This window comes from Myotis yumanensis, unplaced genomic scaffold (genome assembly GCF_028538775.1).
Source record: "Myotis yumanensis isolate MYYU_CA2020_CCGP unplaced genomic scaffold, mMyoYum1.0.hap1 SCAF_17, whole genome shotgun sequence".
Classification (NCBI taxonomy): domain Eukaryota; kingdom Metazoa; phylum Chordata; class Mammalia; order Chiroptera; family Vespertilionidae; genus Myotis; species Myotis yumanensis.
In genome coordinates, this window is record NW_027223768.1 from 20,171,761 (window position 1) to 20,187,075 (window position 15,315).

General features: G+C 44.0%; 1 protein-coding gene across 1 annotated transcript in view; it reads left to right on the top strand.

The window, feature by feature from the left end:
- Window positions 1–15,315, top strand: part of PAPPA2 (pappalysin 2) — a 216,731-nt gene that overhangs the window by 11,616 nt on the left and 189,800 nt on the right. The window contains exon 2 of the mRNA XM_070396761.1: window positions 14,059–15,130. Coding sequence (XP_070252862.1) covers window positions 14,059–15,130 — 1,072 coding nt within the window. The remainder of the gene's footprint in view (window positions 1–14,058; window positions 15,131–15,315) is intronic.

The following is a 15,315-nucleotide window of genomic DNA, read 5'->3' on the forward strand; positions in this document are numbered from 1 at the left end:
GCCCATGGCACGCATCCTGAGCAGGGAGGTAATCGTGGGCATGCTTCTCTCCCAGGTTGTGGCAGTCTGACTGGGCCTTTGGACAGAATGCAGGGTGTCATTGGACACACCTTAGTTAGGACCAGCCATGGCAGAGGAGCAGGCCCAAGGAGGTGGCTCCACCCATTCCGGTTCTTTGCCCACAGCAAGGTCTGGGAATTAGGAAAGATGTGCCATGGAAGACAACTGCCTGTCTACCTGGTTCTGGTGCTTCTGTTACCACTCCTCCTCTAGGACCTCTCCTCTAGGCCCTACCTCCTACTCAGTTGCAGCCTTCCTTGTCCTTAGTCCATCACTGTAGGTGGTTTCTACTTCCAGTTCCATTTCCTCATCTCAGCATTCAGAAGACTTTTGATTGCCTGCAGGCTTCTGGGGGCTTCTCTGGATCCAATCATCTATGTATCACCCCACACCCAGGTTGAGGCCTTAACTGGAGTGGGCATTTAGGTTGAATACATGGATGGAGAATAATCTGGCCCCTTTCTACACATAGAACTTGATCGCTTCTGACTCCCCAGAGTCAACAGCATTCCTGAGTCAGGAAAGTCTTTTTCTCCTCTCCACCTGACCTACCCGCTACCAATTCCTGGCCTCTGTACAAGCAGTCTCCTCGCCTAAGTTGTCTACCTCAGTCTCTTTATCCATCTAAATTTTTTTTTCTTAACGTAATGGTTATGGATTCAGGATCTGGAGCCCTCTACTCCCTGTGTGGACCTGGCAAGTTGAAGTCCCCTCCTCAGTGAAGCTGGAATAAGGATTATTCTTGCCTGATAGAATTGTGACAATTAAATAAATTAATAGATGTCATGTGCTTAGAGCTATACCTGGTACCTGGTGCATAATATGTGTTCAGTCAATGTTAGATGCTATTTTCATCCTTCCATGGGGATGTGGTGGCAGAAGAAGGACCCAATGACTTGCTCTCGAGTCACTGCCAGTCAAGCAGGCCAGGGCTGTCCTGTCCCTCCTCCCCAAGGCCTCCCCTGTCCCCAGCCCACGCAAAATCTCTCTTTCATGAGCTCTTACGTGTGGATATGCTTGCATAGATATGTGATATGATTGAGCATAGAATTACTGGTAGTGAAACCTCGATGCCCTGGATTCCAATGAACCAGTATCCTCAACTTACCATAGTGTTTTAGTCATTCCACTTTTTAGGAGTTAGGCACACATAATTACATGATGAATTCAAAAGAGGGATCTAGTAGAAATAAACCCTGCCCATTGAGATGTGGGTTCAGTTCAGTCCTCTCCACCTTCTGTGGCCACTGTTGCAGGATGTGGAACAGCAAGGAGCAGCAGAAGGACAAGAACCTTGGATTCCTTCAGGGTGAGTCTAGAGATCCCAGGCACAAACTGTCAGAAGAGCAAGGCCTAGTGACAACCCGGCCCAGCCAGTTTCTCCTTCACAGATGGGACTGTGAGGCCCAGAGAGGGAATAGCACTTCCCAGACATCACACAGCAACAGGCTGGGATAACGTCCCATTTCTTGGTTTCCAGTTTGGTTTTATTTCAACACTTCCAGGTTGCCTTTGATGAATTTACATCTCTTATTGGAAAGCAGCAGAAAACACTTTAGAAAGACTTTCAATAAGAAAAGGAAACCTGGCGTTGGTTACTCAGTGGTTGAGCATCGACCTATGAACCTGGAGGCCACTGTTCGATTCCCGTTCAGGGTACATGCCCAGGTTTTGGGCTCCATCCTCAGTAGCGGGTATGCAGGAGGCAGTCAATCAATGATTTTCTCTCATCATTGATGTTTCTATCTCTCCCTATCTGAAATCAATAAAAATATACCTAAAAAAAGGAAAGGAAAAAAATATGACTTTAGTTCTCCTTTAATCGGAAACATCAATTAATCAGACCACCTATTTTCCTTGTTCTTTGACTTTCTCACTCAGAGATCAATGTTAAGTGTTCTCTTTGAACACTGGGCTCCGAAGACTCACCTGGGCTCAAGTTGAGAACGGATGCCTTGTATTCTCTTTGGTTTCTTCTCAGATTTTGAAACTGATGGAAAAAAGGGACTCTGAGCCTTTAGGTTCTGATTGGCAGAATATTTAGGTTTGTGAGGTCCCTGGGTATCACTTGCTTCCTAGAAAGCAGTCAGGATCTCCTTGGGTTACTTGTGACCACATAGTAGAGGCCAAAATGTTCAGATATTGCTAAGTAAACACAGGCAGTGCATACTTACTGTGTGAATAGGAGACACATTGCACGAATCCGAACACTGTGAAAGTCATACAATATTTCACTTTAAGAAAACCTGATAGGCAAGCCTCTGACCATAGCTGAGTGACCAGTTGGGAGGTTGTTTTCATTGCAAGAGGATCTTGTTCACACTGCCTTTAAACATGATTCCAGCGATACCTCCACATCATGAAGTGTACAGTGGACACTATTTAAACATGTCTTGTTAGGGCAGCATTGATTCTGTGAACTGTACCTGGTCAAAGAAGTGCCAAAGAAAACTTCTGAGAGGAATCTCAAAATTATTTACTTGGCAGAGGAAAGGAAAAAACAGGAAATTGGTGTTGGTGTTACTTAGCTGGAACTATACAAACCAGTTCTCAGAGGGGACCTTGCTAGAGGTGGGTGAGGTTGTGGAGGAGGGACTGGCATCCTGTTCTGGGTGTCTCCTGGGACCAGCCTGTGCTGGGCACTAAGGTGTCTTATCAAGGTTACGGAATTCAAAGTACTCTAGGCTCCCTAAAGTGTGGGGCTTCATACCGCTCTCTTAGCTGCTGCACAACCTACCTTCTGCATTTGGGGTTTATAGTCTTTCTGTTGTGTTGCTGGAATAAGGGCATGCTTTCCCATTTCTGTTAAGGCGGGAGATCAGATGGATAGAGAAGCCTGCAGGCAGCTCAGCTCAGCTCAGCCTAGCCCACACCTTTCACACCCCAGATGCTCCTTCTGTGAAACCATAGTCGTTTATCCATTGTGCCTTGATGGGTTGTTCATGGACTTCCATAGTTACAGGACCCGCAAAGCTTGTTGAATGCTCAGGGAATTTCATACTGCTCTCTAAGGTTATTAAAAATGGTTGAAATGACATTTAAAAAAATCCACATGTTTAAAATTACCTCCCTTCCTTCCCTCCCTCCCTTCCTTCTCTTCTTCCCTCCCTTTTCTTCCTTCCTCCCTTCCTCTCTTTTCCTCCTTCTCTTCCTCTTCCCTTTCTTCCTCCCTCCCTGGAATGGATCACAAAGTACAACTCTAAGGGAAATTGCCCAGGACTAGGGGGAGGAGGCAGAAGATTGATAACTGTTCTTGCTTCTTAGATCCTTAGTAGGAAGAAGTGGAAAGCCAACATGTTCCTATAAGGGGTGCTGTGGTCATTAGCTGTCTTGACAGTGGGGAGTGAATGGTGTAGGAGGGGCATGGGGAGGCAGTTGCTTTTAATTAGACAAGGGTTCTTCTTTGTTAGAGGAATGGAGTTTTTAGAGGATCATTGTCAATTGGGAGGATGCTCTTGGCAGCTCTAACAGCCTCTTGTGGATTTAATTCATTGGTGAATTACCAGTCCTATCATGCACAAGACATTGGCCTTGATACAGAGAGTCAGGGGAAGTGTAAGACTGGCTTACCTGTTCTCAAGGAGTTTATAATACACTTGAAGAGATAAGGTCTATATATGTTAAAATGATGATAGTATTAGCAATGAATAATAATATTGAGTGCTTATATGTGCTAAGCACTCTTTCTATTGTTTTACCTGTGTGAATTAATTTAATCTTCTCCAAACTCTATAAATTAGGTACTATTGCCTCCATGTTATGGATGAGGAAAATAAGATATGGAGAATTAATTGCTCAATGTTGCTCAAGATTATAGAGGTATCAAGTTTGGTTGACCTAATGGATCTTATTCCACAGCCTGCTCAATAAGCTAGGATAGTATGAACTACCGTTTTGATTCTCTGTTGGCTTCTGGGCTGGCTCTACTTGGCAATTTGTAGGTCTGGATCCCAGTCTTGGAGAGTCTGGGAATGAGGCGGGATTGTCCTGGCAGATCCTCCTGAGCCCCCTGAAGGCATTGTCCAGGCTCTCTAAGGCACACTAGCATTCCAGGTGGGCTGTGCAGATTGTTCTTTTCTGACCCTTGTGGATTACTTTCTCAGGCCATGGGTGACCAATGCCTCAAGCCATGTTGCTTTTTGCTGCAGTGATCAAGGAAGCTTCCTTAGGAAGGAGGCTCCCGTTGCCCTGACTTATTCCAGGTCCGTGGCAATGCTGAGAACTCACCATTCTGAGTTTCCCTGCTCTTTCAGGCCCTCTCCCACCCCTACCATCCCACCTCAGTGCCTCTCAGCCTCAGCACGGTGGCCTTCGGAAAGCCATGGAAATCCCCATGCTGATTCCTGTCATCCTGGCGCGTGATGAGAGCATGACAAGAAGGAAAGGCGCGCACTGTGAGGAGAGGTTGAAAAATGTGCTGGGAAGATGTAAGTGAGGCATTCTCAGGAGCTTCGCCCCACTCTGTGCTCTAATTTGTAAAAGCTTGGGCTCCCAGATGAAAGGCTGAGCCTAATCCTGTCTTGAAGGAGAGTTATCTAGAACAGCTGAAAACACCTCCCTGGCTTTCTTTGTTCACTCTCTCCCACTCTTCCTGCTGACACAGCCCTGCTCACCACCAGATCCTGGTCTTTGATGGATGGCCCAGCTCCTCCTCCTCGGTCCTTTTGTTCCCCTGCCTGGTGCTCTCTCTGGGGGGTGGAGTGTTGGGTAAGTAGTTCTGCAGAAGGCAGCAGACCCACGTGTGGTGTGAGGAGGCCATAGGCATAATATCCTGGGGAAAAGACTGTGCCTTGTAGCAGGTTGATTTATGCCCATGACCTAACCTGGCCCTGTTTTTAGCTCATTTTTCTCCTAAAAACAAACTTGCACCACACAGCATGTTTTTTTAGTTACCAGAGCTGATGATACTGTGCGTGACTCCTCTGTTTTGTTGAAGAGAATTTCACCTTCCTGGGAGCTGATGGGCCTTCTTGGAGAAGCAGGACTCTCACTCCCAATGTGAATGCTCCCAGAGGATTAGAGAGCTCAGCCGGTGGACTCTCCTGGACATGAGGTTCCACGGCTGTGTCTGTTTCAAGGGCAGCATTTCTGTCTGGACCATGGCTTTCCCTTCTGCTACCTCAGCCTGTTAAACAATCGCTTCTGTGAGACACTGCCATGGGTGGGTGTTCCCTCCAGAATGGCGCTTTGCCCAAGGAAAGCCCTCAGCAAGTTTTGCCACATGTGCTCTAGTCCAAGTGTGTGGGATCCAGAAGGAAGCAGCTTATTATGTGACAGATGGGAAAAGCACATCTTACATCGAGGAAAGTCCAACCACCTGCAGCTGCACAGTGAAGAGAATGCTTGGTCCCACTGCATCATCCCTCTAGGCCAGATGCAATTGCAGGGTTATTGGGGTTCCCATAAGACCAGGGGGAGATGCTCCTCTGGGAGTCATTTTGATGTCAGGAGCAGAGTGAGTGCAATGCAGGAGCTAGAACCAATTCCTTCCTTGATTGTGTGCAAAATTCACAGCTGCCTAAGGCAGGCTCTTGTCACCAAGAAATTCTCTAGTCGCTTGGCCAAACAAAGAAATAGCAGCTGCACTGTGAGGCTCAGCAAGCTGCAAAGACCACTTTGACAAGGGCGGTCAAGGAAGGCTTCAAGGGCAAGGTGAAACTTCAGCTAACCTTTGAAGGTCATACATGGATGGGGAGGTATTTTAGACAAAGGGAGCACTGTGATACCTTTTACAGGGCTGAGACTGTACTTGGAGTGTTGCTATCAGGAAGTGATGTGTTGACCACAGAGCAGGGTTTTAATTGGGGAGGAGGACATCTCCCTGAATCTTTCATAGCATTGGGCCTACATAGCCTCTCAGACAGGGACATTTTTTGTTTTTTTCTATTTATTTCATCACTCCGAAATAAGTTCACATAATGTTCCTGAGACATGGATACTCCTCTGCTTTAAAGAAGAAAGGAGTACGAGGTGGCTCTTTCCCCCACTTTTGTTATTTCCATAAAATTATAATGCCAGGGACAGGTTGCTTCCTGACAGTTCTCAGAAGATTCTTTTCTCTCTCTCTCACTTTATATTGACTTATATAACTGCTGGAGTGAACCCATTTTTCTCCTCATTATGATGCCAGGAGCACTGCTAAAACTGAATTTCCCCTATGGGGCCTTGTGGCCAGGGGATTCCATTCTGTCACAACCAATTGACAGAAGATTCCAGTTGGGAGGAGGGAAGGTGTCTGGTGGAGAAGGAATGAGCAATCAGAGCAGTTGGATTGGATCTGTTGAGAGGTGGGTGGGAGCAGCTCTTGTCTGGACCATTTCACTTCCCTTTTTATTACATCCTCCTCTAACACGAAGCCCTACTCTGCTAGTTACAATCCCAGTAAGAAAACAATAACTGGAGATGGAAGCGACTGGCTTGGAAGGGTTTTCAGTTGAGTACTCGTCACTTTAGCTTCCCTCCCACCTTCGGCCATGGCCCTGGCTTTGGGATAAGAGGCTCCCCCTTCCCCTTAGGGTCCTGGAATTGATTACCGAGTGTATGTGTCACAGGAAACCCTCCAGGACCACCCAGAAATTTTATCTACTCCTCAGGTGGCAGCCTGTCCATTTAGGTGCTCACCAACATGGACATATTTGCTGCTGTGCTAGCCAGTCTGTTATCTCCAAACCATTTCCAGGTGTGGATGTTAGCTGTGCACTATTTCCAAAGTCAGATCCCAGTCACCTTCAATTTGGTTAATGCCACACTCAGCAGCCCTTACTGTTCTTGCTCCAAAACAGCTACTAACAAGGTATGTTTTGGTATTTGAGGTATTTTTGTGGAGTGGAAAGAGCACACCTAATTTTGATCCCCGTTTCTGGCCCTTCGAAGATGTAAGACTGTGGACAAATTGCTTCATGTATGTGATCCTCAGTGCTTTGGATTGAGGATATACTATTCAGCTGATATATTTGTGGGAGGATTTCATAGGGAGACACCTATCCAGCATAGAAGACATTTAATAAAAAGTGGTTTAAGTCTCTTCATTTCTTCTTTGCATGAGCAGCCTACCTTGTGAGTGCAAAGAAAGAACCCACGAAATAGAAACAAGCAGGGTCTCTCTTCCCCAGGGGCCATATTGAAATATTTCCCCATCCAACAGTTTGTAACACTCTAGCTATCATGTTTACCATTAATAGGATTTTTCATAATCACGCAGGGAGACTGTAGCCCAATTTGAGAGAAGGTTTTTCTCCTTGAGGGACATAAACTCTATTAATTCCAAATGCTGGCAATTCATAATAGTAGAGAACTGCATCCAAATGACTTTTCCCAAAGACCCACGTGAGTATAGAGCTCTGTGAAACTAACCCGGGTCTCCAACTATGAGTATTTGAGTTGAGCTCAGAAATAAAATGAACAAGAGATTCTTCCTCCACTTATATTCCTTTCTCTCCAAACTTAGATTAGATACAAGAGAAGGTGTTACAACAATTTTAAATTTAGTAAACATCAATATATAATGAAAGCCAGTTTCAAGCAAGAGGGAAAAAAATGACTCTCAAAGTTTTTAATATGACATGGTCCAAATGTTTGGCTTTGGTACCACTACCATTTTTCCAGTTACATCATTTGATCTCATTTTTTTCTAACCCATGGGCTATCACAGTTCAGTTTGGTGTTGAGTGATTTCATAAATCATATTGATGATCTGGTCCCTCTGTTCCACCCAAGAATGTGGCTCACATGTATATCCAAAGTGATAAAATCTCAATGTTGCATAAGCTGACTTTGACCACATACAGTGTGTTGGCTTAGGCTGCACTGGTTTTGTCAGCTTTACTCTGCTAGACTGAAAAGGAGAAGTCTCCTCAAGGTGGGCGTTTGGTACTTTTCCTTTTGAATCCAAGGTTATATTGCTCCTGCTTGATGGAGTTAAGAGAGCAGGGCTAGGGACCCTGCCGACTGTGTGTGGATGAGCATGTAGGCTGCTCTGTGGTCCCAGTTTGCAGATGAAGGATGCTGACAGGCAAGTCTTGGAGGAACAGGTTTTTGTTCTCAGGCATAGTTGGTCACTGGGCACTTAGGAAGACATTTGAAGGCTCAAAATCCACTTAAAAAAAAAGACTTTATTTGCCCTAACCGGTTTGGCTCAGTGGATAGAGCGTCGTCCTGCGGACTGAAAGGTCCCAGTTTCAGTTCCGGTCAAGGGCATGTACCTTGGTTGCGGGCACATCCCCAGTAGGAGGTGTGCAGGAGGCAGCTGATCGATGTTTCTCTCTCATCGATGTTCCTAACTCTGTATCCCTCTCCCTTCCTCTCTGTAAAAAATCAATAATATATATATATATATATATATATATATATATATTTTCTAAAAAGACTATTTTACAGCAGCTTAAGCTATACACTAAAATTGAGAGGAAAATACAGAAATTTTTAGATACTCCCTGCCCCCACACATGCATAGCCCCCCCTCCCCCCATAATCAAGATCATTCACCAGAATGGTAATTTATTTTCAACCAAGATTGAACATACATTGACACATCATAATCATCCAAAGTTCATAGTTTACTTGAGGGCCCACACTTGTTATACGTTCTGTGTGTTTGGACAAAAGTATGATGACATATATCCATTATTACAGTATCATACAGATTATTTTCACTGCTCTAAAAATGCCGTGATCTGCCTATTTATCTCTCCCCAAACCCTTGGCAATCACTGCTCTTTTTAATGTCTTCATACTTTTGCCTTTTCCAGAATTCTAATTAGTTGGAATTATATAGTATGTAGTCTTCTCAGATTGGCTTCTTTCATTTAATGATGTGCATTGATGTTTCTTCCATGTCTTTTCGTGGCTTGATAGCTCATTTATTTTTTAGCACTGAATAATAGTCCATTGGCTGGATGTACCACAGCTAATTTATTCATTCATTTAAGGACATCTTGGTTACTTTCAAGATTTGGCAATTGTGGATCAGCTGCTGCAAACGTGTGCAGGTTATTGCGAAGACAGAGTTTTCAACTCCTTTGGGTAAATACAGTGGGGCCTTGACTTACGAGTGTCCCGACTAACGAGTTTTTCGAGATATGAGCCGTCTCTCGGCCGATTTTTTGCTTTGAGTTGTGAGCTAAAATTCGGGTTATGAGCCAGCTGCAGATACCCCACTGCTAGTTGGCGCAGCGAACATCACAGTGAATGCCACAACATCAGCCCAGCATCAAGTGTCTCACTCATTCACTTTAAGATTTGACATACGAGTAACTTGAGTTACGAGCTCCATCACGGAACGAATTAAACTCGTAAGTCAAGGCCCCACTGTACTAAGGAGTGTGATTGCTGGATCATATAGTAAGAGTACGTTTAGTTTTAAAATAAACTACCAAACTGTCTTCGAAAGTGGCTGAACCATTTTGCATTCCCACCTGCAGTGAAAGAGTTCCTGTGTTCCACGTCCTCACCAGCATTTGGTGGTGTTAGTATTCTGACTTTTGGCCATTCTCATGGGTGTTTAGTAGTATCTCGTTGTTTTAACTTGTATTTCCCTGATGACATATGATGAGGAGCATCTTTTTATAAACCGATTTGCCATCTGTATATCTTTGGTGAAGTATCTGTTATAGCCTTTGGCCCATTTAAAATTTTTTTTTTTTGTATTCTTACTGCTAAGTTTTAAGAGTTCTATGTATATTTTGGGTAACAGTCCTCTATCAGATGTATCTTTTACAAGTATTTTCTCCCAGTCTGTGGCTTATCTTCTAGTACTCTTGATATTGTCTTTAGCATTGTTTTTAATTTTAATGAAGTCCAGCTTATAGGTGATTTCTTTTATGTGTTGTGTCTTGGTGTTGTATCTAAACAGGAATCACCACATCCAAGGTCGTCTAGGTTTTCTCCTTATGTTGTCTTCTAGCAGTTTTGTAGTTTTTCATTTCACATTTAGGTCAATGATCCATTTCTATTTAATGTTGGTGAAGGATACAAGATCTGTGTCTAGATTAATTCTTTTTTTTTTTTTTTTTTTTTTTTTTGTCATGTGAATATACAGTTGGTCTAGCACCATTTGTTGAAGAGACTGCCTTTGCCCTTTCGTATTGCTTTTACTCCTGGTCCAAGATCAGTTGACTGTATTTATGAGGGTCTATTTCTGGGCTCTCTATTCTGTTTCATTGATCCATTTGTCGATTTTTTCACTGGTACTACACTGTCTTGATTACTGTAGCTTTATAGGAAGTCTTGAAGTCACATTTATCTCTTTTAAATTATACATAATCTGAATTTAAATTATACATAAACTTTCCTGGGCTCAGAATCACGACACCTTGGTTCTCTCTGCACCCAGCCTGATGCCAGACCTCTCAGAGCCTTGGTATCTTCATCTATATAATGATGCTGGTGATGATAATCTTGCCTAGCTCAGCAAAGCAGCCCTGTGTCCTTTAATAGTCAGAGGGAGAAGGAGACAGTGGCTTCCTGCATCTGCTTTCCTTGCTAGTCTTGATAGAGGTGGGATTGGCTCAGATTGGCTCACCAGGGCCAATGATGCACATCTTCCAAACCCCATGTTCAGTGACATAATATTGGTAACTGAAAATTGACCATTGGGGGAATATTTATACTATAGAAATTGGCAAATGCTGCAAATCAGGACGAGTAGTTTTTTCTTCTTCTTCAGAGGACCAGTTATTAAATATAAAATTCAGTGAAACACGTTTTATATCTAACTTGATTTTCCCTTTGATATCTCATTCTCAAAGGCCTTCTATGCGTCATAGTTAATTTTTGTCAATCACTTATTATCAGGAACTAGGCTGAGATCTTCCACATGTGTTCCTTTATTTAATTCTCACAGCAACCTCATGAGGAGTCTGTGACCTCAGCTTATGTTTGAAGGATGCTGAAGAGCAGACCAGTGATGGACAAATTTTATTTTACAGGTACAGTTTTCAAGTGAGTAAACTGAGACTCGGAAAGATGATACAATTTTTCTGAGGTCACATAGCATGTAAGTGGTAGACTAGGGACTGGAGCTTGTGGCTGAGTCCTGTTTGTAACCACCATGCACTATGTTCTTCTCACCATAGAAAACTTTCCTGGGCTCAGAATCATGACACCTTGGTTCTCTCTGCACCCAGCCTGACACCAGACCTCTCAGATCCTTGGTATTATCTTCATTTATATCATGATGCTAGTGATGATAATCTTGCCTAGCTCACAGGATAGCGTCACTGCTTAAATGATAGTTCATACAAGATTGCTTTGGAAAGCTCAAATGGGAGATATCATTATATGCTGAGAAGTGAAGGGAAAAATATTTATAAAAAGAACACCATGTTTCCCAGTTTAGAAGATTCAGCTGAAGTGGGCATTTCATATAAATGCAGGTTCTAAGGAATTGTAGAGTGAATGTTTCTGGGTAAACTGGCAGAACCTTTGATCTGGGATTATCTAAACGTATCTCTTGGAATCCTTTGGGTTTAGGTCTTTCTAACCTTCCCAGATAGTCTGACAGGTAATCAAGGTAGCCCTAGTTTAATGGGCAGATTTTGGAGTGGATTTCTTCTAGGAATAAAATTAACAGGATGGATAAGTGCCTGCAAGTTGACATTTATGTAACTTTAGGGAGAGTTTCTCCCTCAGTATGTCCATATTTTAATAAAGAGGTTCATAACCACTTTTACTTGTAACAGTCAGCATATTTTATTGTAGTTATTTATTAACCCCTAGAGTGCCGGGGAGCGCGATCGCACTCCTCCTGTCTTTTGCCAAAAGTGCCGGGAGCGCTATCAAGCTTCGAAATGGCGTCCAGTTCTAAGTCTGCTTTTATTAGTGATGATGATATTGCTAAATATGTCAATGTAGTGAAGGTTTCCTTAAGTTTTTGAATATGTAACTTCATTTACTTGTGATTCATAATTTTTTTCCTAAACTGCTATAAAATCAGCAAAAATGCCTTGGCAATTTTAGCATAGTTCCTAGGATATTGGTTGGCACTCAAAGGGTTAAGCTTCATATTCTACCTATACTGAACTCTCCATGATGTCAAACAAACATTCAATCACTATACAAATCTCTGGCTCCAAGAACTGAGGTCTGCAGCTGGTATTGCTTCATGACTATCTACTGAACAAGTGCAGGGGTCCTTTTGTGGTGTTCATTTACCTCTTGTGCCACAGTTGTCCATCTGCAAGGTTCCTGAGATGTCTTAATTGCAGTTGGACCCAGTGTTCAGGGCAAGGCCAACAACCATGGGATGTTTCCTGCGACAGTTACTTTGCATACTCTCAGGATGCCAGAGGTATTTGACAGCAATACAAAAACCTCCATGTATTACATAAATTATATAGTCCAACCCCCTTAGTATGTTATGCAAGACCTACCTTGACCTGTATTGCCCCAGGTACCTTTATTCCTACTGTCCCTTCTGTGTGGAATATCTTCTGTAATTCTTTTGCCTGGCCAACTCTTATGCACTCCTCAAGAGTGTGTTTGGATCTTATCCCCACAGGAAACCCTCTCTGATCTGCGGGTTGAGATCTGTGGGTTTTCATGCATCTATGTGTCCCTTGATCGGAGTTCTGATGTTATATTGAAGTAATCTTCTATGTTTCTCACTTCCCCTTGAGAGAATTCTCACGAGCAAAGACCACCTTTTCTTTAAAGCTGAGAAAAGTGTCTATGTCTGGCAGTTCGGTAAATGTGTGATAAACTGAAATTACTAATTCCAGGAGGAGCATGACAGTGAGATGAAATGTGGACCCTCTGTGATTTAGTAGCATGATAGCCCTTTAGTAGAGGGACCAAGCATGATTCTCTTCCCACCAGTGAGGGGTGGAGCTCGGAACTTTCAGGTTATAGATTTAATGTTGGGGCTAAATCTGTTTGTCTGAGGGAGAAGAGAATCAAACGATTCTCCATTCATATCCTCCAGATTAGAGGACTGGAGTTATGTATTAGAAGAGATTGCTGGGTTCATGACCAAAGGTGGAAACATTTAAGGCCTCCAAACTGCCTTCATGTATCTGAACTTCCTACTCTTTCCTAATGCCAGGTTATCTATAGGTGTTCCTTCCTTTGTTTATGCAGTTGAACTTAATAGCCTGTGCCTACATTGAGCAGGGTGGTAAGGTAGTCGGTGGTGAGGATCTTCATCTATCCAGGCAAGTTCTGCTCTGTAGTATGGTGGGCACCATTGGTTCTAGAACAGTCATTCTTATTAGTAACTTGACTTAAGTTTTCAGGCAAGGACCATGGAGCAGTTCTATTTTTTCCTACTTTGGGGAGCAACTATTCTTTGCGGGTGGGTATCCTTGCCCTTAGACACTAGAGGGAATAGCAGGCTGGGAATGACATCTGGGATGTTACAGTCTTCTCTGATGGGACTCCCTTATCCACCAACTCCTTGTTTTCTTCAGGAAAATCATCATTTTAATAATCAGTAGAAAAAATGACTTTTTGAGGGGGTAGGAGATTACTGACTTTTGTAAAAACTGTGACTGTCCTCATGGCTTTGAGGAAAAGGAAGGGGACAAGGATCAGGGAGAGAAGGCATGGACTCAAAGTCAGCATAAGGAACATCTGTGACAAAGTTCTAGAGATGGTTGTCTCTTGCATTAGACATCCCCTTTCCAACTTATGATTTGGTTGTTTTAAAATACCAAAATGAGTTAAATGTGATGGAATCTGAAATCAGATTCCTTTTAGGGACAGAGGTTACCAGAACGGCTTGATATGGTATACTGTGCAGGCATCTTAGGTGGGAATCTGTATCACTTAATTTTTCCCCATTAAAAACCTACATTCTTGGGTAGTGAGCACATAGTACAATATTCAGATCTTATAACATAGAAACTTACACAGAAGCCTATATGTTCATGTTGACCAATGTCACCCCAATAAATTTAATTTAAAAAACCATACATTCTTGCTATTCACATGGGTTTTCTTCTCCCTTTCTCCATCCCCCTTTGTATCTGGTATTTCTCCCCTCGATTCTTCCTTCTTTCCCAGGTGTGTTTGATAACTGCTCCCACACTGTCAGTGACAAGGGCTGGGCCCTGGGGATCCACTCAGGGAAGGACACAGGAAGGCGAGATGCTCGCTTCTTCTTCTCTCTTCGCACCGACCGCGTGAAGAAGGCCACCATTATGATTGGCCACAGTCGCTACCAACCAGGCACATGGACACACGTGGCAGCTACTTATGATGGACTGCGTATGGCCCTGTATGTGGATGGCACTCAGGTGGCTAGTAGTCTAGATCAGTCTGGTCCCCTGAACAGCCCCTTCATGGCATCATGCCGTTCTTTGCTCCTGGGGGGTGATAGCTCTGAGAATGGGCATTCTTTCCGTGGACACCTGGGCACACTGGTCCTCTGGTCAACGGCCCTTTCACAGAGCCACCTCCAGCACAGTCCTCAACATCCACGTGAGGTGGAAGAGTTGACCACCTTGATACTGACAGCCAGCTTTGAGCCTTTGGAACACCAATGGGCCCCATTTAGAGATGACAAGTACCCACAGCTTGAGGTTCTCCAGGGCTATGAACCAGAGCCGGAGATTATGTCACCTTTGCAGCCCCCACTTTGTGGACAGACAGCATGTGACAATGTAGAACTGATCTCCCACTACAATGGGCACTGGCCTCTTCGGGGAGAGAAGGTGATCCGCTACCAGGTGGTGAACATCTGCGACGATGAGGGGCTGAACCCCATGGTGACTGATGAGCAGATCAGCCGGCAGCACAAGGTGCTCAATGAAGCCTTTGGCCGCTACAACATCACCTGGCAGCTGAGCGTCTACCAGGTCCACAACTCCACCCTGCGCCACCGTGCTGTGCTCATCAACTGTGAGCCCAGCAAGATCGGCAACGATCACTGTGACCCAGAATGTGAGCACCCACTCACGGGTTACGATGGGGGTGACTGCCGCCTACAGGGCCGGTGCTACTCCTGGAACCGCAGGGATGGGCTCTGCCACGTGGAGTGCAACAACATGCTGAACGACTTTGATGATGGGGACTGCTGTGACCCCGAGGTGACCGACGTACAGAAGACCTGCTTCGATCCTGACTCACCCAAGAGGTAAGGGACCAGGGCTCTGGGAGTCCTGTTTGCAGTGTACATTTCTAGCATCATTTTATCCTTTTGACTTCTAGAGACAAAAGAGGGTTCACACAGCCCCCAAATAAAACATGCATCCACCCACCAGACACTATTGTGCTTTCATAAAGTCCTGGGTATTGTGTTAAGTAATTAGGGGCACAGAG